Source organism: Myxocyprinus asiaticus, chromosome 10 (genome assembly GCF_019703515.2).
Source record: "Myxocyprinus asiaticus isolate MX2 ecotype Aquarium Trade chromosome 10, UBuf_Myxa_2, whole genome shotgun sequence".
In the NCBI taxonomy this organism is placed as follows: Eukaryota; Metazoa; Chordata; class Actinopteri; order Cypriniformes; family Catostomidae; genus Myxocyprinus; species Myxocyprinus asiaticus.
The window spans coordinates 12,040,791-12,064,819 of NC_059353.1; the positions used below are offsets into that span (position 1 = coordinate 12,040,791).

A 24,029-nucleotide genomic window follows, 5' to 3' on the forward strand; every position below is an offset into this window, starting at 1 on the left:
TGAGATTCGTGTTTGTAAGGGACCCTTCTCGTCAATCTCGCGAGATTCGTGTTTAGAAGGGCTCCTTCTCGTCAATCTCACGTGGTTCGTGGTCTCGTCAATCTCACGTGGTTCGTGGTCTCGTCAATCTCGCGAGATTCGTGTTTAGAAGGGATGCTTCTCGTCAATCTCACGAGATTCGTGTTTAGAAGGGATCCTTCTCGTCAACCTCACGAGGTTTGTGTTTAGAAGGGATCCTTCTCGTTAATCTCATGAGATTCGTGTTTAGAAGGGATACTTCTCTTGTCAATTTCGCGAGGTTCGTGTTTGGAAGGGATCCTTCTCGTCAATCTCGTGAGATTCGTGTTTAGAAGGGATACTTCTCTTGTCAATTTCGCGAGGTTCGTGTTTGGAAGGGATCCTTCTCGTCAATCTCGTGAGATTCGTGTTTAGAAGGGACCCTTCTCGTCAATCTTGCGAGATTCATGTTTAGAAGGGACCCTTCTTGTCAATCTAGCGAGATTAGTGTTTAGAAGGGACCATTCTCTTCAATTTCGCGAGGTTCGTGTTTAGAAGGGACCCTTCTCGTCAATCTAGCGAGACTCGTGTTTAGAAGGGACCCTGCTCGTCAATCTCATGAGGTTCGTGTTTAGAGGGGATCCTTCTCGTCAATCTCGTGAGATTCGTGTTTAGAAGGGACCCTTCTCGTCAATCTTGCGAGATTCATGTTTAGAAGGGACCCTTCTTGTCAATCTAGCGAGATTAGTGTTTAGAAGGGACCATTCTCTTCAATTTCGCGAGGTTCGTGTTTAGAAGGGACCCTTCTCATCAATCTAGCGAGACTCGTGTTTAGAAGGGACCCTGCTCGTCAATCTCATGAGGTTCGTGTTTAGAGGGGATCCTTCTCGTCAATCTCACGAGGTTCGTGTTTAGAAGGGATCCTTCTCGTCAATCTAGCGAGACTCGTGTTTAGAAGGGACCCTTCTCGTCAATCTCACGAGGTTCGTGTTTAGAGGGGATCCTTCTCGTCAATCTAGCGAGACTCGTGTTTAGAAGGGAACCTTCTCGTCAATCTCGTGAGATTCGTGTTTAGAAGGGATCGTTCTCGTCCATCTCGCGAGATTCATGTTTAGAAGGGATCCTTCTCCTCAATCTTGCGAGGTTTGTGTTTAGAAGGGACCATTTTCTCGTCAGTCTCGCGGGATTCGTGCTTAGAAGGGATCCTTCTCGTCAATCTCATGAGATTTGTGTTTAGAAGGGATCCTTCTCGTCAGTCTCGTGAGATTCGTGTTTAGAAAGGATCCTTCTCGTCAATCTAGCGAGACTCGTGTTTAGAAGGGACCCTTCTCCTCAGTCTCGTGAGATTCATGTTTAGAAGGGATCCTTCTCATCAATCTCACGAGGTTTGTGTTTAGAACGGATCTTTCTCGTCAATCTCACGAGGTTCGTGTTTAGAAGGGATCCTTCTCGTCAATCTTGCGAGATTCATGTTTAGAAGGAACCCTTCTTGTCAATCTAGCGAGATTAGTGTTTAGAAGGGACCCTTCTCTTCAATTTCGCGAGGTTCGTGTTTAGAAGGGACCCTTCTCGTCAATCTAGCGAGACTCGTGTTTAGAAGGGACCCTGCTCGTCAATCTCATGAGGTTCGTGTTTAGAAGGGATCCTTCTCGTCAATCTCACGAGGTTCGTGTTTAGAAGGGATCCTTCTCGTCAATCTAGCAAGATTCATGTTTAGAAGGGACCCTTCTCGTCAATCTTGCGAGATTCGTGTTTAGAAGGGATCCTTCTCATCAATCTCATGAGGTTTGAGTTTAGAAGGGACCCTTCTCGTCAATTTCGTGAGATTCGTGCTTAGAAGGGATACTTCTCTCATCAATTTCGCGAGGTTCATGTTTAGAAGGGATCATTCTCGTCAATCTCGTGAGATTCGTGTTTAGAAGGGATCCTTTTCTCGTCAATTTTGCGAAATTTGTGTTTAGAAGGGATCCTTCTCTCCTCAATCTCACGAGATTCTTACACTGCGTTAATTTGAAGTCGCACAGCAACGAGAAACGCTTGTGAAAGATTAGTTTTAATTGTTTGTTTTGACAATCAGTTCAAGCTCTAAAATAAATATTTCACATAATAAATGTGATAACTTTAGCTCTACGTCTGCTACTTTCGGTCATGAAACATTGTTGGTCACTGGAGAAGTACATCAATCAGCTCTAAGTGTAAATATCAACATCTTTGCACTAAGTGTAAATAGTGTTAGACAGATACTATTTGTACAGATACTAATTAAATACTAACAGGGAATCACTGCAGTGTGTTTATTTAGAGTACCACTGACACCCTACACCACCCTATCACTGCGAAGAAATCAACCTTTCGCGACTGCACAAACACAATACAAAAACGTATATCAGACAATTTAATGTTTTGTTTTCAAAGTAATGTTTGACATTGGTACCAAAAGATAATAGTATTTGGGGGTTTAAAGGAAATAATGTGTATTTTGAGGATGTTTTGTCTTAAATTTTCGACTCTGAAATTTAATGCATATTGTGCGCAGAATCCTCCTTGTTGAATAAGATCGGTACAGTCAGAGATAACAACCAGAGCCCTTCTACCAATTTAGACTACAAGTTAGCAACAAAATGCATAACCTTGGCGGTCTCATAGACATTTTATGAGCGGTACACTGGCGAGGAGACAACAGGCCGGTCTTTTATAATGGATGTCTATGGAAGAGATGCTTTGGTGTGCTGAATAAACTGATTTTCTGCAACAGGTAGGTGTCAGTTTACAGCTCTCCCCATTAATTTCTATGGTATCCGTAAATGGTGACTTACTGTCGTAACACGCTAGATGACCGTTACGTGTCAGAAAACAGGTAAATGCTACCTTCAGAGGCTGCATACAGAACTAGGATGAAAATAAGGTGCTTTTCAAACTGTTCTGAGACCAGTTTCCTTAAGATTTCCATTCATTCAAAAACTATGTCATTTTAAAAGGCAGCAAGTCAGCTGCATACATTTTCAGATGCAGCTAAAATGGCACTAACATGGTATATAAAAAAATAAAATTCATATAAAATTGTATATATGAAGAATTTCAGTCAGGATTTAGGCCCCATTATAGGACAGAGACTGCACTTATCAGAGTTACAAATGACTTGCTCATATCATCTGATCGCAGCTGCATTTCTCTTCTAGTGCTTTTAGATCTTAGTGCTGCCTTCGACACAATAGGTCACAACATTCTCTCAAATAGACTGGAGAATTATGTTGGCATTAGTGGACTTGCATTAGCATGGTTTAGGTCCTATTTATTAGACCGCTACCACTTTGTCTATGTAAACGAGGAATTGTCAAATCAAACAAAAGTTAAGTATGGAGTGCCACAGGGATCAGTTTTAGAGCCTCTAATTTTCTCCTTATATATGCTTCCCCTGGGAGATATTATCAGGAACTGTTGAATTCGTTTTCACTGTTATGCCGACAATACGCAATTTTCTATTTTCTCGAAACCTGATAAAATTTCACAATTCTCCAAATTAGCAAAGTGTATTAATGAAATCAAAGATTGGATGGCTTGAAATTTCCCTCTACTAAATTCAGACAAAACAGAGGTACTAATTATTGGACCAAAAACCTCTTAAAATAAGCCACTAAAATATAATTTGACTCTCCATGGATGTACTGTTACGTCATCTTCTACAGCTAAGTTAGATGTTATATTTGATACCAATCTGTCCTTTGAAAATCAAATTACCAATGTTTGTAGAACAGCATTCTTCCACCTGAGAAATATTGCTAAATTACGACACATGCTCTGTTGCTGATGCCGAAAAACTAATTAATGCATTCATGACCTCAAGATTAGATTATTGTAATGCATTACTGGGAGGATGTCCAGCAAAATCAATAAATAAACTTCAATTGGTTCAAAATGCAGCTGCCAGAGTGCTGACCAGAACCAAGAAATATGATCATATTAGCCCCATTTAATCATCGTTACATTGGCGACCTGTTTAATTTCGTATTAATTTTAAAATACGACTAACTACATACAAAGCTTTAAATGGTCTAGCTCCAGAGACTTAAGTGACCTTCTGACACGCTATAATCCATCATGTTCCTTACGATCGCAAAACTCAGAGCTGTTACCTAGAATAACAAAATTCGCAAATGTTTCCTATTTGGCGCCTGAACTATGGAATAGTCTTCCGAAGATGGTTTTGGACTCAGGCGGTCAATACATTAAGTGATGAGCTGTTTCATCACAAAAGCAGTTTTATTCAGCGTACTGAAGTATCTCCTCTATTTACATCCATACAATAAGAACAGCCTCCTGTCTCCTCACTTAAGTACCGCCGCGTAATGCTAACCTCGAAGGCTCTATCAGAGAGAAGGGTTCTGGAAAAACCGTTTCTGCCTAGCGGTCAAGGGCGGGAAGTGTTATGAATAACGGCATGATTTTACTTTGACGTCAAGGCTGTTGCCAGAGATATTTAGCAGAGATGGGCCACTTCTATTAAAATAAATGGGAGAAAGTGGAACGCCCAACCAAGAAGCTCTAACGTCCAAAGGTCAATCGATGTAGAAAGGAAGTCCCGCCTTACAAGTAAAAGAGCCAATCACCTTTTATATACAGACATCACCTGTCAATCAACTCGCTAACGCGCATGCGCATCAGCTATACAAGCCGGGAAAATGCGCGTTTTAGCATAATATGAGGCAAAGAAGCACAATTTATGATTCCAATATGATCAGATTTTATTGTTGATTTGAAATATGTTCTTCGATCGTAATCTTGACCAACCGTTTTTGAGATTTTGGTGTTCCCCCATTCAAGTAGACAGGAGCTGCACTTGCATGACTGGAGATTGTCTCCCAAGAGCGTTCCGAAGATGGCAGACAGTGGACTGACTTGCTAGAAAGACTTTTCTGTTGCTCAACAGTGACGTCTCCAAGAAATTTTGATTGTGTAACCCACCCCAAGGTTTATTTTCACCTGCATTTGGCGGGAGCTATTTTCAGATATTGTTCTAAAAAAAAAATTGAAGAAATGTCAGGGGTGGCACTGCCTCAAATTGGGACTGTTTGTTGTGATTTTTTTTTTTTACATCATCATTTTCACATCAATTTTGAAGTGTGGCCTGTTTTAGTTTAGTCTGCATTTAATTTTGGCTATGTCAATAAGGAGCATAGTCCTAGTCAGTTTGAGAGATGTGGACTTTCAAATACAACCAAACATGTGGCCTATACAAACTGGTCAACAAACCAGTGCCTTTTCTTATCACAGGTTTCTCAGCACATACTACAAGAGCTGAGGACACTTATTTTAAGTTTAAATGTATAAGTTTTACATTTATAATTAAAATACTGATGAGGATGTGTTAGAAAACAGATGATTTATTAAATGAATCAACCAACTTATTCACACACAGCTCCAATTACAACATAATAGCTGACAATAAACAATTATATTTTATAAGTAGGCACCATTAATACAGGCAACGTCCTCAAAAATAATACATAAAATTAAGAGCCTCTGGGTTTCTTTTTAAATGGCCCCAATTAGAGAATAATAACAATATAATATTTTTAAGCAAAGGTTCTGATTTTACTTACAAAAAGGAAACTAATAACAAAGGAGAATGTAATATAGACAGCAATTCAGCACATTCTGTATGTTTATAAAAGGCATGTGACTCTGGACAGGACATCTTAACACCCATGAAAGAGGTGCATGTTGTTAAAAGTGATGTGGTCATACTGCTCCTCTGCACTAACTGACTTGCGGTGCTCTATCTGACTGCTGGCATCCTCCATATTCTCAGCTGTATCTCCAAAGCCGTTATGATGCCCAAAGTGTAGGCCATCAAAGTAACCATGATGCCCAACGCTCTCATTCACAATCTCTGATGGGACGGTTGAATTCCCATTTAGATTTCCTCCGTTGAGGTGCTGCACAGGATGGCAATGTCCATTTAAAGAAAGTCCTTCTGTCAAAGAGAACAAATTAATTATAATTTAAAATGCTGACATTTCACAGGGCCACAGGTAGTTGTTCGTACAGAAATTCAGATTAGTTTAATTCAAGTTTTGAAAAATCACCTTTCCAGTTTGGTTTACGTAACATGCTTGCACCTGTACCTTTGAACCCATGATTAAAGTCTTGTTTCATGTCCTGATATTGCTTACTTTGTAAAAGATACAAGTGGCACATTGCCCTACATTAAATCTACTGCCTTATAAACACACAACAGGGATTCAATCTTAGACCTGCAAATTTGATTCATGTTCCTTGTGGAAGAAGTGTCCGTAAAAGTCAGTTTGTGAATATAACAGCTATTTGAGAAAATTTCTATTGCTCACAATCATCCCTAGCACTTCAAAATTGCTTTGTATTTGTAAACCTGCCACTACATGATACATAGAGATGCTCATATTTGGGAAAAAAAAAAAAAACATATGAATACTTGCATTTGGTTCCTATTTTGCTAGTATGTTCTTACAAAAAAAAAAAAGTACACATCTAAGAGTCGATGTTGTTTATTAAATGGCAGAATATTTATGGAGTGTAGAAATGACATTTTCTTCAATATTAAGCATCCTGCTACGCTATATGAACAATATTTTTTACCTCAACCTCAGACAGCTGATGTTTAAAATAGCACTTACAGTCAGATGTTTCTTGCAATTCAGAAAACTTTGAGTAGGCAATCATGCATTAATATGCAGCACAAAAAAAAATTGGCCATAGTCATTTACTTCAGATTTCCTTACTGACTTTGTCTAAATAAAAAAAAAAAAGTATGACAAATATATATATATATATATATATATATTTAACATATATAAAAGTACATTTGAATCAAAGAATTGCCTTCGACTAAATTCATCCTTATGTAATCAATTAAGCAAATAATATCTACACTACATATGAAATTATATGCAAAACATTAACAGGAAAGAGGACTTTTCCCTCTTTCAATAACCAGACAGATAAACGTGTTAACCGTAAAGCTGCAATAAATCTAACAAAATAGATCCCCTTTAACAAATTTTGCAATAACACCCAGAGAAAGAAAAGTCAAAAGATATAAGGATAAAGAAATCAGACTGCATATGTTAAGATATGCTTTGGCATAGTGATAGAGAGAGAAAAAAAGACATGGAAAAAAAAATCCAAGTGGATTACATAGGAACATTTCAACATGGAAAAAACAACAAGCATCCACCTGGAATTTGGGGGGGGAATTGGTAATTCATATCAAAAGTATATACAGGGTTGTGAGGGTTACTTTTGAAATGTATTCCACTACAGATTACAGAATACATGCTGTAAAATGTAATTTGTAACGTATTTCGTTAGATTACTCAAGGTCAGTAACGTATTCTAAATACTTTGGATTACTTCTTCAGCACTGGTAGATTTTTTCACTTGTTTTGACTATAAAAACTCTGCCAGTACAGTAAGACAAAATACACATGTTAAAAATACATTCTCTGAAAAACCTAAATATATTATTCAGTGTTGTTTCTGAAACAAGATAAAACAAATTGATCTTGTTTTAAGGAGTTTTAGATATTTTGCCCTAATATCAAAGGTTTTACTAGACAAAAAGAAATTATGATCCAACGTGAATTTTCTTGATAAAAAATATGATTGTGCCTGGTAACATGTGCATGTAAAATGGCTAGAAATAGCATTTTAGCTAAGCATAAAGCTGACAGTTTACACAAGATTTATTTCTATTTCTTCTGCTCCAAACTTACTTCAAACTTACTTCTCTGTCTGCTCGTATGAATGTAACACATCATAAGAAAGTGTTTCAGCACTGTTCAAATGCACTTTGGATCGCATTATTTATATGTGTAAATGTTTTTCATCTGAAAGGACTAAATATTAAATGAAACAAATAAAATGCAAAGTAATCTCTTCAGTAATCAAAATACTTTTTGAATGTAACTGTATTCTAATTAACAATGATTTAAATTGTAACTGTAGTGGAATACAGTTACTTATATTTTGTATTTTAAATACGTAATCCTGTTACATGTATTGTGTTACTCCCCAACACTGAGTGCATTATATATATATATATATATATATACACACACACACACACACACACACACACACTGGAGGCCAAAAGTGTGGAATAATGTACAGATTTAGCTCTTATGCAAAGAGTGGCATCCAACTGATCACAATGTATAGTCAGGACATTAATAACATGAAAAATTACTATTACAATTTGAAAAAAAATGTTCAGAACTTCTTAAAACTACTTCAAAGATTTCTCATAAAAAAAATCCTCCACGTGCAGCAATGACAGCTTTGCAGATCCTTGGCATTCTAGCTGTCAGTTTGTCCAGATACTCACATTTCACCCCACACTTCCTGTAGCACTTGTCATAGATGTGGCTGTCTTGTCGGGCACTTCTCAAGCACCTAACAGTCTAGCTGATCCCACAAAAGCTCAATGGGGTTAAGATCCATAACACTCTTTTCCAATTATCTGTTGTCCAATGTCTGTGTTTCTTTGCCCACTCTAACCTTTTCTTTTTGTTTTTCTGTTTCAAAAGTGGCTTTTTCTTTGCAATTCTTCCCATAAGGCCTGCACCCCTGAGTCTGCTCTTTACTGTTGTACATGAAACTGGTGTTGAGCGGGTAGAATTCAATGAAGCTGTCAGCTGAGGACATGTGAGGCGTCTATTTCTCAAACTAGAGACTCTGATGTACTTATTCTCTTGTTTAGTTGTACATCTGGCCTTCCACATCTCTTTCTGTCCTTGTTATAGCCAGTTGTCCTTTGTCTTTGAAGACTGTAGTGTACACCTTTGTGTGAAATCTTCAGTTTTTTTGGCAATTTCAAGCATTGTATAGCCTTCATTCCTCAAAACAATGATTGATGAGTTTCCAGATAAAGCTGTTTCTTTTTTGCCATTTTTTGTTTACCTAATATTGACCTTAAGACATGCCAGTCTATTGCATACTGTGGCAACTCAAAAACAAACACAAAGACAACGTTAAGCTTCATTTAACGAACCAAATAGTTTTCAACTGTGTTTGATATAATGGCAAGTGATTTTCTAATACCAAATTAACAATTTAGCATGATTACACAAGGATAAGGTGTTGGAGTGATGGCTGCTCGAAATGGGGCCTGTCTAGATTTGATCAAAAATGACTTTTTTCAAATAGTGATGGTGCTGTTTTTTTACATCAGTAATGTCCTGACTATACTTTGTGATCAGTTGAATGCCACTTTGGTAAAGTAACAATTTCCTTCCAAAACAGCAAAATCTGTACATTATTCCAAACTTTTGGCCACCTGTGTGTGTGTGTGTGTGTGTGTGTGTGTGACTAAGCAAAAAAAGAAACGTCCTCTCTGCTTTTATTTTCAGCAAACTTAACGTGTAAATATTTGTATGAACAAAGATTCAACAACTAAGACATTAACTGAACAAGTTTCACAGACATGTGACAAACAGAAATGGAATAATGTGGCCACTGCATTAAGTACTGCAGTGCATCTCCTCCTCATGGACTGCACCAGATTTGCCAGTTCTTGCTGTGAGATGTTACCCCACTCTTCCACCAAGGCACTTGCAAGTTCCTGGGCATTTCTGGGGGGAATGGCCCTAGCCCTCACCCTCTGATCCAACAGGTCCCAGACGTGCTCAATGGGATTGAGATCCGGGCTCTTCGCTGGCCATGGCAGAACACTGACATTCCTGTCTTGCAGGAAATAACGCACAGAACGAGCAGTATGGCTGGTGGCATTGTCATGCTGGAGGGTCATGTCAGGATGAGCCCGCAGGAAGGGTAACACATGAGGGAGGAGGATGTCTTCCCTGTATCGCAAAGCGTTGAGATTGCCTGCAATGACAACAAGCTCAGTCCGATGATGCTGTGACACACTGCCCCAGACCATGATGGACCCTCCACCTCCAAATCGATCCCGCTCCAGAGTACAGGCCTCGGTGTAACACTCATTCCTTTGACGATAAACACGAGTCTGATCATCACCCCTTGTGAGACAAATCCGAGACTCGTCAGTGAAGAGCACTTTTTGCCAGTTCTGTCTGGTCCAGTGAAGGTGGGTTTGTGTCCATAGGCGACGTTGTTGCCAGTGATGTCTGGTGAGGATCTGCCTTACAACAGGCCTACAAGCCCTCAGTCCAGCCTCTCTCAGCCTATTGCGGACAGTCTGAGCTCTGATGGAGGGATTGTGCGTTCCTGGTGTAACTCAGGCATTTGTTGTTGCCATCCTGTTCCTGTCCCACAGGTGTGATATTTGGATGTACTGATCCTGTACAGGTGTTACACATGGTCTGCCACTGCGAGGACGATCAGCCGTCCTTCCAGTCTCCCTGTAGCGCTGTCTTAGGCATCTCACAGTACAGACATTGCAATTTATTGCCCTGGTCACATCTGCAGTCCTCGTGCCTCCATGCAGCATGCCTATGGCATGTTCACGCAGATGAGCAGGGACCCTGGGCAACTTTCTTTTGGTGTTTTTCCAGAGTCAGTAGAAAGGTCTCTTTAATGTCCTAAGTTTTCATAACTGTGACCTTAATTGCCTACTGTCTGTAAGCTGTTAGTGTCTTAACGACCGTTCCACAGGTGCATGTTCCTTAATTGTTTATGGTTCATTGAACAAGCATGGAAAACATTGTTTAAACCCTTTACAATAAAGATCTGTAAAGTTATTTGGATTTTTACAAAATTATCTTTAAAATGCAGTGTCCTGAAAAAGGGACGTTTCTTTTTTTGCTGAGTATATATATAGGCATAAAGGCATAAAACCAACTAAAATTAAAAGGACGGGATAGTGTGACAATCTATATGAAAGGTTTTATGCCTATGAAGTGTACTAAAGTGAATTATATTCCCTTCCAGACACATTATCAGAGGAGCCAAAATGAAGCAAAGGCAAACTGCCTTACAAATAGGCATAGGAGTTAGTGCAACGACATGGTATTTGCATGGAGGTCACAGTGAAGATCTCCAGCTCTTTGTGGGCTGGAGAGGATGAGCTCTCCATTCTGGACCCCTGGTCCTGCTCTGCACTGCTGTTGCCATTGGACCCCATGGGAAATGATCCATTTAAGGGTCTGTTCCCACCTGTGGTATTCAATGTTGGCCTAAACTCCATGTGCATGTTCTCCATCTGGTCTCCTCCACTGGATCTGTTAACTCCATTCATTGCCTGATAACGTGGATCTGCAATGTCACAAAGCATTGCTCTGTTTGAGAATACCAAACAGCCAGACATGGCAACAGTGACTCAACCAATGGCGTGAAATTTGGGTGGGACAATCTTTTTGTCTCACATCATTTACTCACCCTCATGCCTTCCCAGATGTGTGACTTTCTTTCTTCTGCAGAATCAAAACAAAGATTTTTAAGAATATCTCAGCTCTGTTGGTCCTTACAATGCAAGTGAATTGTAACCAGAACTCCAAAGGCTCCAAAAAGTACATTCACCATTGTATGGACCCAAGATATTCTTCTTAATGTTTGTGTTCTGCAGAAGAAAGTCATACACATCTGGGATGGCATGAGGGTGAATTAATGAAAGAATTGTCATTTTTGGGTGAAGTATCCCTTTAAATAGTCATGACTTACCATCAGTTCTAGCCTTTTTAATCTGATTAGGCTCCATGCAGTCAAGGGATCTCTTTCGACTGGGTACCCCATTAAGGATGCCCCGCTCTTGGATTAGCTTGCGGTCCCCATAGCACATAGAGCCGTTGGTTGAGAGCCCATTAAGCTGATAGAGTTGCTGGTTCTGGGCATTGGAGAGCAGTTGGGCACACTCTTGAAAGCCCTGGGCATGGGCTAGATCGGCTGCTGTCAGTCCACTAGCGTTCCTCATGCTGTGCAATGACAAAAATAGTGTGTTACCATTTCTGGTCTAATCCAAATATTTGCCAACCACCCATACACACTAACACACTAACACACACACACACACACACACACACACACACACACACACAGTCCCTTTCTGTCTTTCATACTTCTTGAAGGGGGAAAAAAGGAAACAAAATGTGGCCAAATCATTATACCTCTATTAATTTTCAATGTTGTGACATCTCAACTGCAATAGAAAGTGAAAAACTCTTGAAGCACACACAAAAGCAGCCTAGAACAAGATGCAAATGCAAAGAACCATATTCTGATGACAAGTACACCAATCAATGCCAAATATCAGATTTAGAAATCCTTGCACAATGAGTGATTATGATTTCCTCATAAGAAGGGGTTTGACACCGCTCAAACAATTGTTTCAAGAATTCTCTCTTCTATGCGACAGATGAACTGGACAGATGAATAATAATAATAATAATAAAAGTGAAATAAGAAATAACAGCTGTGGGCATGAAGGGAAATACTGAGCTAGTCCATCTTCTGATCAATTAAAAAGGAATGGAAAGAGTCTTCGAATATATCCAGATGTTGTTTAATGGTCAAGTGAATCTTTGTTTTCATGGTTGAAAGAGGACAACTTGGAAGCAACAAGGAATACCTGACCAGGAAAGGCTGGAATTTCTTTAAATGGTTCAAGAACAGTGAAGTCAAAGAAAGTGGCATTCTGGCATCTCCATCTTCTCCAAAGTGAAAAATGAAAAGATTTTAGGTCAAATGGTTAACAATGTAAACCATGGAAAGGGAATGTGAGATGAACACCTATAAAAAGTCTGACATGAAACAAGGATCGAGTGTGTGCATTTAGCTTCAACAGTCATTTTCTATTGCAGTGGAGAAACAGGGAATACATGAATGATCAAACTTGAGGGCAAAATAACTCTTACACTTACCCTTGGAGGTCCTTCTAACGTTTCTATTCTGAATGCAGACAGAAATGTCACCCTTGGCAGTGCAACACAGCATAAGCACATTCCGTCTAATCTCAGACAAACCAAAATGATTAAAACAGATACTAATACTTGTGTTAAAGGGATAGTACACTCAAAAATGAAAATTCTGTCATCATTTACTCACCATCATGTCATTCCAAACCCATATGACTTTCTTTCTTCATTAGAACCCAAAAGGAGATGTAAGGCAGAGTGTTAGCCTTGGTCACCCTTCATCTTCATAGCATTTTGTTTCCATACAATGAAAGTGAATGGTGACTGAGGCTAACATTCTGCTAACATCTCATTTTGTCATCCATGGAAGAAAGCAACATTCCAAATTAGTCAAGAATGATTTTTCAATGAACTATCCCAATAAATATTGATAATTGTATAATAATTAATGTGATGTTATCTCATAAGCAGCTAGGTATATTTGTACTGTGTTGTGGATACTGCAAACCACATGAAACCACATTAAGAACATCCAGGTTTCTTTCTTATAAAAATATATATTTTCAAGTATTCATATACTATAAGAGTGCCTTGGTATATTGCTGAAGATCAAACATTTATTCTTTGGCAACTGAAAGAGAACAGTCTAGCTCTTGTTACATTGTGGCAAAATGACCTCAATAGGACTGTAATGTGAATACATTTCTGAATGAGGTAACAAGTGATTCATTGTGAGTGAAGACATGATGCCCAAGTGTCAAGACCTCTGCATCTTGATTAGAAATAGTACAGAAGCCTTCATCTCATTTTCATGAGTCTTAACCTGTGTGGAACGCGTGCTGTGGTTAAAAAATATATTAAATAATTTATCAATGTATCCGAAGGCAATGGAAATTATATTATTTTGATAGCCTCAGTATTCATCAATATACACAATCATAAAATGTTCTCTCCCATGTGTAATTTCCTCTCTCTACACACTACCACTGGGTGACATTTCTCAAGTAAGGGTTTGCATGTTGCTTTAAGAAATGCATTTGTTGGGGCCTGGGTAGCTCAGCGAGTAAAGACGCTGACTACCACCCCTGGAGTCGCAAGTTCGAATCCAGGGCGTGCTGAGTGACTCCAGCCAGGTCTTCGAAACAACCAAATTGGCCCGGTTGCTAGGGAGGGTAGAGTCACATGGGGTAACCTCCTCGTGGTCGCTACAATGTGGTTCTCGCTCTCGGTGGGGCGCATGGTGAGTTGTGCGTGGATGCCCCGGGGAATAGCATGAAGCCTCCACACGCGCTAGGTCTCCGCGGTAACGCGCTCAACAAGCCACGTGATGAGATGCATGGATTGACGTCTCAGACGTGGAGGCAACTGAGAGTCATCCTCCACCACCCGGACTGAGGCGAGTCACTACGCCACCATGAGGACTTAGAGCACATTGGGAATTGGGCATTTCAAATTGGGGAGAAAATCATGAAAAAATAAATTGCATTTGTTCATTCATGGATTCATTATTAGAAAACAATATATATATATATATATATATATGTGTGTATGTGTGTGTGTGTATATGTATGTATATATATATTTATTATACACACACACATCACACACACATTTGAAACCTTAAAACCCCTGTCTTACTAGACCACAGTCCAGACACATTCATTCCAACACATAAAACACACCTACAAATCAAACATCTAAAAAAAATAAAATACAATTTCCAGTGAATGCAAAATAAAAATAATTTTTTTTTCACTTGGACAGACCCTCCCCATTTAATCCTACCCAAATCTGAAGAAAAACATGAATGCTTCCAAAGACGTTTTGCAATCAAAAAGAGATTTTTAACATTAAAGAAACATGTTTAGGAAGTCTGTGGCTATCATGGCAGGTCTCCATTTGAAATTAACCTCGTAGGTGCAAGGAATCTGAAATCATTGCAGAAATATTGTGAATTGGCTATTACTTTGAGATGGCATCTGTGAGGACTTTGAGTGGAATATTCTTGTTATGTTTACTGCATAAAAGTTTATTAGTGGTTCTTTCAATATTTGCTGCTTTTATGACCTGTGCATAGACTTTAAATTTGTACACAACACCTATTTGTATTCATTTTGTTCCTTAAGAATCACACATACATATATATTTATATGTATGTGTGATTCTTAAGGAACAAAATGAATACAAATAGGTGTTGTGTACAAATTTAAAGTCTATGCACAGGTCATAAAAGCAGCAAATATTGAAAGAACCACTAATGAACTTTTATGCAGTTATATACATATATTACTTTATACTTTTTCCTTTATAATTTGTAGGGACTTTGGCTGTACAGTATATTACTGTATAACTCTCTGCTCAGTCATCTTTCTGTACAAATGATGGTAATGTAATACACAGTTTACTAGCTATTTGAAATACAAAATAGTTAGTTTTATTAAATGTCATCCTTTGCTACAGAGTTGGAAGATATTCCATAAATATAAACAGATATGATTTTTCCCAAGATATCAATAAAATGGATGTAATCTTCATGCACATGCATCATTTATCTGGAACTGGGGGCCTGAAGCTGTTTCACTGAAAAAATGTATTATGCTCTTGTTTAGTTTAAATATTGTTCACAATGTTCACAAAGTTAGGTCAGATTTCTGGCACCTTTAATGGGAGGTAATTTCAGTTTCATATTGTAAAAGATAAAGAATGGGACAACTAATGCTGTGATTAATGTAGATTTTCATTTAGTTCTTGATACTTAATGTTCTAGTAAATAATGATCTAAAGAAAATCTATTTAAAAAGTATAGCAGTTACTATGTAACAGATATTTCAGGGGAAAAAATAACAATGTTTTGGCATATTGTGGCTGTAACAAAAAACATGGATGCTAACATCTTAACCTGTTTTACATTATTATTATTTTATTAATTGATTATATTCATTAGGGCTGGGTATCGGCTGGCACCTCACGATACGTACTGCAATACACGTCACAAGTCGATATACTGAGATAAATCAAGACATCATAATTTGATTTGATTACGAATGAATTCCAATTTCAATTCATTAGGGTATATTTCAGTTATATACTGATGTCTAGAGAATGTAGCTCAAAACATCATGTTTTTGTCTCTTGGTGGGCTCGTTAATTTGATTTTGAAGTAATAGTATGCCAACTTTGTTGTGTTTACATGATATGAATACACAAATAGTTTAATATAAATATAGATTCATGGATCTAAAGTATCGATACAATGTCATGAGAAAAAAATATCGCGATATATCGATATTTGATTGTATCGATACAGACCTAATTTTCATTATCAATTATTATTGGTTTTATCAATTAGTTGTTGCAATACTATTTTTCTAGCACTGCACCTCAAACAAGCTTTCAGTGACCACATTAATATGTAGTTGTTTAATACACTTGTTTGAATTTTCAAAATTTGAAAGAAAATATAGTTGTCACTACCCGAATTTTTGGTTGTAGAATCCTAGAACACTCCTGCTAATAACCGAACTTGGTTTGTACAGAACAGAATTGAGAAAAGGAGTGACAACCATATTTAGCTGCAGTGGTGTACATGGCTTGAGTGCAAAAAAAAAAAAAAAGAAGATTGGCAGGATTCAAACGACTGACAAGCTAGAGCCAAGTAGGAAAATGCTTTGCTTTGTTGAACCCTTTTCAATGAAAGTAAATCTAATAAACAGAATGAAAGTGTACGTTCGCACTCATCAACAGCCAATTTACCTTCATCTTATTTAACGGAAATATGTTTTTGTTTCATTTATCACCTTTCCCATATGTTCCATAATTGGCAGTTGTGGAACTCTGGAATTAAAGACTAAATAAAACAACAACATGGAATCCAAAATGTAAAATTAAAATGTACAAAGCTTTAATCAAACTTAATCAACTTTATTTTTGTCTAGACATGCACTTGTGACATGGGCTGTCCTAAAAAAAAATCTGGTTACTGACAAATTCTTAATTCATACTTAATGACTTGTGTTTTGAATATGGCTGCCAATGGATTTAAGTAACTTTGATCAATTTGGTTTTTTTGTATTTCTTTGTTTTCCTTAAAAGTAAATGCATTAAAAATAGGTGATGATTTTGTTTTTTAATAGCAAATCATTAATCTTGGTTAATGTTAATTTATTAAAATACTATTGTTCTTTGTTCAGCATTAGTAGGGCTGGGTATTGATATAGATTTCCCGATTTGATTCCGATTCACAAGCTCTCGATTAGATATCGATTCATATGGGTATATTTATAGTTATAATCTCCCTTTTGCTTACATATGAAATAAATCCTCTTCCAGCTAATGCTGTTGATTATACAGGGAGCCTTCTTACTAGGTACATTATGAAAATGTTAATTTTACTAATTATATTTATTAGTTTATCATTAATTTGCTCACATTTTGGCTTTTTAAAATGAAACAATCAATTTATTTAATCAATAAATAAGATATTATATTTCATATATTATTTTTGTTACATGTTGTTTAATTGCATAATTTATAATATTTACAAGTATTTACACTGATTTGTTGAACAGGTGCTAAAACCGGTACTTTCTCTTAAACAAAACTGTCATTTCTGTAAAGAGCATCTGTAAATAAGCATGTTAATGAGAGAGACTCGATTGGCTTTATCTCTTCATGCCATGCGTGATTAGAATTAAATATTTTTTGTTTTGTTATTTTTTGACCAACAACTGACTGTAGAGAACACAAAGGGTATTAAGGGAGACATTATTCAGTGACAAATGGGTCGCGTGGATCTCGTTTTTGGATACATATTACACGGAACAACTTTTACTCTCAACACACAGTGAAAGGATCTCGCTGCTGAATACTCCTCCACTACACTACACAATTACTGGTGAGTGAAATCTAAACATTACCAGCCAATTGCCAAACATATACACTTTAGTTGCATAGCGTGAAATTTAGTTGCAAATGCGAGTGATTTCCTCTCATTGTAGTAGAGGGTTGTGTGGAGAGTAAAAGATAGATCTTGGGATTTAAGAATCGATATCGTTCATATGAAGATCTCGATGCATCTGAAAATCGATATTTCTACCCACCCCAAATTATTAGTTCATTTTAGTTCATACTGAATTGACTTATGTACACAACTTTTTAATGTAAAAATGTATTAGTGTATGTAGAACTTCACATTAACCAAGATTAATAAATACTGTTAAAGTATTGTTCATTGTTAGTTCATGTTAACTATTGCGTTACTTAATGTTAACTAATACAATCTAATTGTAAAGTGTTACCACATTATAATTTATCAGCATTACACAAATGTTTTATTCATCTCTCGTCAACTTTAGCAGCTTTAGTCTTAAAACAGAACAATATGGACATTTTCAATATTTGAATAAGTTTGTATACGAGACCTGGCAGGGTTGCCATTGTTTCCTGGTAATTTCAGTATGCAGCACTGTAAAGAACTGCAGCACTTGCATGGTGAATGACAATTTTGTTACAGTAATGAGACAGAAGCATTCATTTTTTGTTCTTCATTCCATATGCTTTGCTACTCTCTATTCTGACTTGACAAATTCCCTTCCATTTGTTGAGCCCTAACACATAACTTTCTGAGCATCAGTTCTCCGACCATGCTTACTCTTGAGTCTTGACCAGACTGAGAAGGAACTGATTAGACCTGTCCTATACATACGTCCTATGGTTAGTCTACAAAACAAAAAAACATTGAAATTAAACAGGAAATAAATACACAACAACTGCATTGATTTAAGGGCATAAGTAAGCAAAGCATGCAGGTCAAAAAGAAAAACTAGATCTAAAATCAAAAGCTTTGTCTTTTGAAACTTCTAGGTACAAAATGTCCTATCAGTAAAACCAATCACCTCATGAAATACCTCAACAGTTTGCCAGTGTGTTGGAACTGAAGGGAGCGATAGTGAGAACGCTCCTAATGCCACAACAGTGCAGTTTCGTTGAGGGGACTTGTGGAGTGAGTCAGCAGTGTCTATTTGGAATGCTCTTCCCCTTTTCTAGAATTACTTGAAAAAGTCAAGTCATTTCGAATTCAATAGCTGCAAAACATTGAGATGTGTAGACGTTCTCTAGAATTTTGTGGCAACAGTTAATAGAAAGCAATCTCCATTTCTTTTGTCATCATGTCACTTTCATAAGGACAAAGGTGACAGATGATTCATGAAAAAAACATGTTTTATCATCATATAGGGTAAACTCTGCAGGCGACATTGTATATGCAAACAGCTTAACTCTATGCAACAAAGTCTTAAGACAGAAGATGAAGACAGGTTACATAAGCGTTAAACAAAATACAGGTCTAGTAAATTTAAACTGATGTTATTTAAGCCTGTGCTTTAACCTGAACTCCTACACTACCATGCTACCTGGACCACACTTCCTTCTGCCAAACCTTTGGATTGAGGGCTTAGGGAGAGAAAATAACTAAAGAAACAAAAGCTTTGTTTTAAACGGTTAGTGACTAGATTTTTTTTTCCATTTATTTTGCTACTTTTTGGTATATGATGAGGAACAAAATGATATGACATGTTGGGATGTCTCAATGTGTCAAGAGTACATTAAGTCTAGGCCACGGCTTTTACATGACTAGATTTTAATTTTAAGGTACAGTATACATTTGATGCATTAAAATACATTTGACTGACATTAAAATGAGGACACTTAACAAATAACGGTCAATTCAACTGGATATTTTATCTAAAAAGTCTCCTAAACAGACTTTAAATGAAACAAGGTCATAAAAAAAAAAAAAAAAAAAAAAAAAAAGATTAAAATGTACACTTGAGAACATAACTCAGGGTTAAGAAGAACATAGTAAGAAGCTGAACAAGTGAGCATCATGAAGTTTACGTTAAACCGGCAAGAGAACCCTGAGGTTTTAAGTACAAAAAAAGTGTGGAACATTCCGTATCAAAGAAAATGGACATGTTGGTTTCATTTAAGGAGGTTTAGATAAAGATTGAATTGTTGAAAACATTTCAATACAATATAAAGAGCGACTAACCAAGATTTAAATGAATGAAGAGGGACCAACTGTTTCCATTCTTTCAAGTAGTCAGGAAGCTAAGTGACAACAAGCAAAAACAACTGAGGTACACATTTTGTCAATCTGGAGAATTCAGCCGTTAATGTTCAAAATTATCATTAAGGTCAAGAAAAGGCAAGTAAGCCAAAGACAGAAGAAAAACAACATCCAGACTTTCAAGATAATGATTTTGAAGCTGATTCCAGGGCATTTTTAAGAAGAATTTGGGGTTTGTTTTGGAGTGGGTTATCTTCATATCTTCATCAGGATATTTAAAACATAATAAATAAAAATATATATATTTATTCCCCCAGATGGGCTGGTTTGAGTTTTATTGTAACTGCAGATCTCCTGGATTTTCACGCACAACAGTCTCTAGAGTTTACGCCGAATGGTGCCAAAAACAAAAAACATCCAGTGAGCGGCAGTTCTGTGGACGGAAACGTCGGGTTCCACTTCTGCCAGCCAAGAACAGAAAGCGGAGACTGCAGTGGGCACAGGCTCACCAAAACTGGACAATAGAAGACTGGAAAAACGTAGCCTGGTCTGGTCTCGATTTCTGCCGAGACACACAGATGGTAGGGTCAGAATTTGGCGTAAACAGCAAGAATCCATGGACTCAACTTGCACTGTGTCAACAGGTGAGGGGAATGATTTCCTGGCACACTTTGGGCCTGTTAATACCAATAAATCATCACTTGAATGCCATAACCTATTTGAGTATTGTTGCTGACCATGTGCATCCCTTCACGGCCACAATTTACCCATCTTCTAATGGCTTCTTCCAGCATGATAATGCACCATGTCACAAAGCAAAAGTAGTCTCAAACTGGTTTCATGAACATGACAATGAGTTCACTGTTCTTCAGTGGCCTTCCCAGTCACTAAATCTGAATCGAATAGAAAACCTTTGGGACATGGTTGAATGGGAGATTCGCAGAATGAATGTGCAGCTGACAAATCTGCAGAAATTGCGTGATGCAATCATGTCAACATGGATCAGAATTTCAAAAGGAATGTTTCCAACATCTTTTGAAATCCATGCCACAAAGGACTGAGGTTTTGAGAGCAAAAGGGAGGCCCAACCCAGTATTAGTATAGTGTTTCTAATTAAGTGCTCAGTGAGCGTATATACTTTGTATGCCGGTGGTTGTCATGGTTTCTCCAGAAAGGAAAGTTAAAAGCTTTCAAGTCGAAGCTACCAGTGTTCAAGATAAATCTGCAGGAAAAGAAACAGATAAAATATCCAGTTTTGCATCCCTTTTAGGTCATGTAGATTTGGAAGAGTTTTTATTATAACTTTAGTTTTTGTCCAACAACAGCCTACCTCCTATTTTACAAGTATTATGCTGATATTTGGACACACAAAGCCTGACCATTTATAAGAACAGCAAGTTAACTAAATTATTGCTATAAACCTGTTAGCTGAGATGGTTCCATATAGGAATTAGTAATATGAAATTAAAAACAAAAAGTGTATGTTTAAGCAAAAGGAGAATGGCTTTTTTTTTTTTTCTTGTATTCAAGGCAGATGTTTAAAAAGGTTCTTAAAATACAACAAAATTGAAAAGCCAAAAAACCCTCTCTCCCCTCAATCTCCTATCTACATTACAAAATCCCTTTATTTTAAAAGATCAGTTAAATAAACACACTACAGCTATCATTGGGAAACATATTCCTGGCTTAATGCTGCATGGGGCTTCAGCGCCACTACCACTTTTGAAACATTGTTCATACTGCCATAATAAAATAAATATCAACAATAGTATTTGTCCAGCTGATAAATGCACATTTCATCATGGTCTCAAAAGCATTTCCAATAGGACAGTAAAAACAGCATGCACTAACTGAACCCTTAAAAATAACCCCTAGATCCCCAAAGCCAAAATGTTTCTCCCTTTTCTGATTTGAATGCCACATGTTATTTGGAAACAGCATCTTAAACAATATTTATTGCCAGACTTCAAGTTACCTCTGTCACAGACATGTTTCATAAAAAAGAAATGTTTATTGCTCAAAAGATTCTAATATATATATATATATATATTTTTTTTTTTTTTTTTTTTTTTAAGCTTATCGATACGTATGGTGCCAATAGGAGAAGGTCTTTGTCTGAAACATCATTGTTCAATCATGGGAATAAGTGACGTAACAACACTGAGTTTGTACAGAATTTTGGGGGATTTTCTTCTCTCAGTTGCCTATACATGTGTTTGTGTATTAAACGCCTTCCTGAAACTGTTCAAGTGTGCGAGGGGTGTGTTTTTTTGTTGTTGTTTTTTTCAATTTGAACCACAATCAGAGTTTAGCTAAAACCTGAATAAATCCCCACACACATTTAAGAAAGCCATGAACTTTAAAATCTTTCCCATTCCATCCAAAAACTAGTTAAAGATACTAAGACACTTTCACATAATATAATCTGACATTAGGGCTGCAACTAACAATTCTTTTGATAATCGATTAATCTAACGATTATTAGAATGATTATTTGACTATTCTGCGATTATTGCAACGATTAGCTCTTAACTGATTATTCAGCTTGTGCCCCGACTTAAAAGGTTGTATTAAACATGCTTACTAACAATAAAGAGGACACAATCATCTTTTTAAAATACCTCTAAATGACATTCAGTGAATTAAAGGGGAAAAAATACTTTAATTCAGTAAAGAAATTCACTGCAAAAAATCCTATTGTTATCAAGTGTTTTTGTCTTGTTTTCCATTTAAAATGGTCTAAAAATCCTTAAAACAAGATACATTTACTTGAGAAGCAACATATAAGATATTTGTTTTAAGAGAATGTGTCTTAAATATAAGTGTATTTTGTATTTAAGTGTATTTTTTCGTTTGGTTATACTTCTGAGTGCAGTAAAGACAAAATATACTTATATTCAAGATCTAAAACAAGATTCTCTAAAAACAAGTCTAAATATCTAATATGCTGCTTCTCAGGTGAATGCATCTTTTTTTTTAAAGGATTTTTAGATATTTTAAAATATTTGTATTTTTAATATTATATTCAACATTCTCAGATAACAATTTTTTCTTCTGCAGTATAGCTGCTAAAGTAAATGTATGTTGTTTTAAAGGAGTTTTAGATATTTATATTGGAAAACAAGCCAACACAACAACAAATCAAAAATGTATTTTGTTGCAGTGTGTAATGGGGCAAAGACTACCCTCTCTCACCTTTCTGTTCACTTCAATCCATCTTTAACTCACAAAAAAACAAACTCTCTCTTATTAATAAAGCTGCACATTGCCAATTTTCTTCACGATAAGAAATGCACAGTGACACATATATTATGATTCAGTAAGTCACAAGCCATCACTTTATAATCTAGCTGCATTAAGCGTGCTCGCTCGAGGGATGAGTGTCCCTGCGACAGTGTGTGCCTCAGCCAGGTGCAGTTACAATCTCTTCCCCTCACATCGGGACATTCGCGCAACTCATAGAAGAGGCGCTGACCGCACAGAGAAATAACAGTTTCAGAGTTTGTAGTTATTTACATGATCTGCTTCTGTATTATTTTAACTTTAATAAGGCTATAACACTTAAAGATATAACGCCGGGGTGTTTCCTTTAAAGACGCTTGACAGGTTTTGCTTCAGCGGAGCGGCAGCTCCAGCTCCGCTTATTTCAAAACAAGTGCTTCTGTATTTATTTATTTTGTATTATTCCCTCATACTTTGCGATCTACATCACCTGAAGCTGTTTGGAAAGTTTAGAGTGCGTCTGGACTGTGAGCTGTGTAATTCTTCCCTCTCCTCAGTCAGGCGCGAGCTGCAGTGCTGCTCTCACGCATCATCATTAGAGTTTAATGTGATCTCATATTACGTTAAATGAGATCAAACAACTATTTGACAAAGAAAGTTTTTGTCTAAAATTTTTTCACTTTTCTTATGTTCAGTAAAGGACTTCAACATATTTATAATGTTATGATCATACGGCATTCAAAGCAGCAGAACTTCAAATGTGGTATAACATTTTTAGTTCTTGTGTATGCAGCAGGCATTTGTATTCTTTAGACCAAAAGCCTACAGGAAACAATTATAAGCACACTAATAGGCACACTAATTTATCTGCTGTTCCACAAATGACATCATACATTTGCACTTCAAAACATGCTTGACTGCCGGTAATTAAGTTACAACCT

At 37.0% G+C, this 24,029-nt stretch overlaps 1 protein-coding gene across 2 annotated transcripts in view; it reads right to left on the reverse strand.

The window, feature by feature from the left end:
• Positions 1–5,360: 5,360 nt before the first annotated feature.
• Positions 5,361–24,029, reverse strand: part of LOC127447522 (ankyrin repeat domain-containing protein 10-like) — a 30,391-nt gene continuing 11,722 nt past the window's right edge. Inside the window, exons 4-6 of one of the 2 annotated variants that reach the window (XM_051709458.1) lie at positions 11,611–11,861; positions 11,107–11,205; positions 5,361–5,971 (exon numbers count right to left, since the gene is read on the reverse strand). In XM_051709458.1, the coding sequence (XP_051565418.1) occupies positions 5,694–5,971; positions 11,107–11,205; positions 11,611–11,861 (628 nt within the window). In that variant the 3' untranslated portion in view covers positions 5,361–5,693. The remainder of the gene's footprint in view (positions 5,972–11,106; positions 11,206–11,610; positions 11,862–24,029) is intronic. The other variant, XM_051709459.1, reaches the window with a different exon arrangement.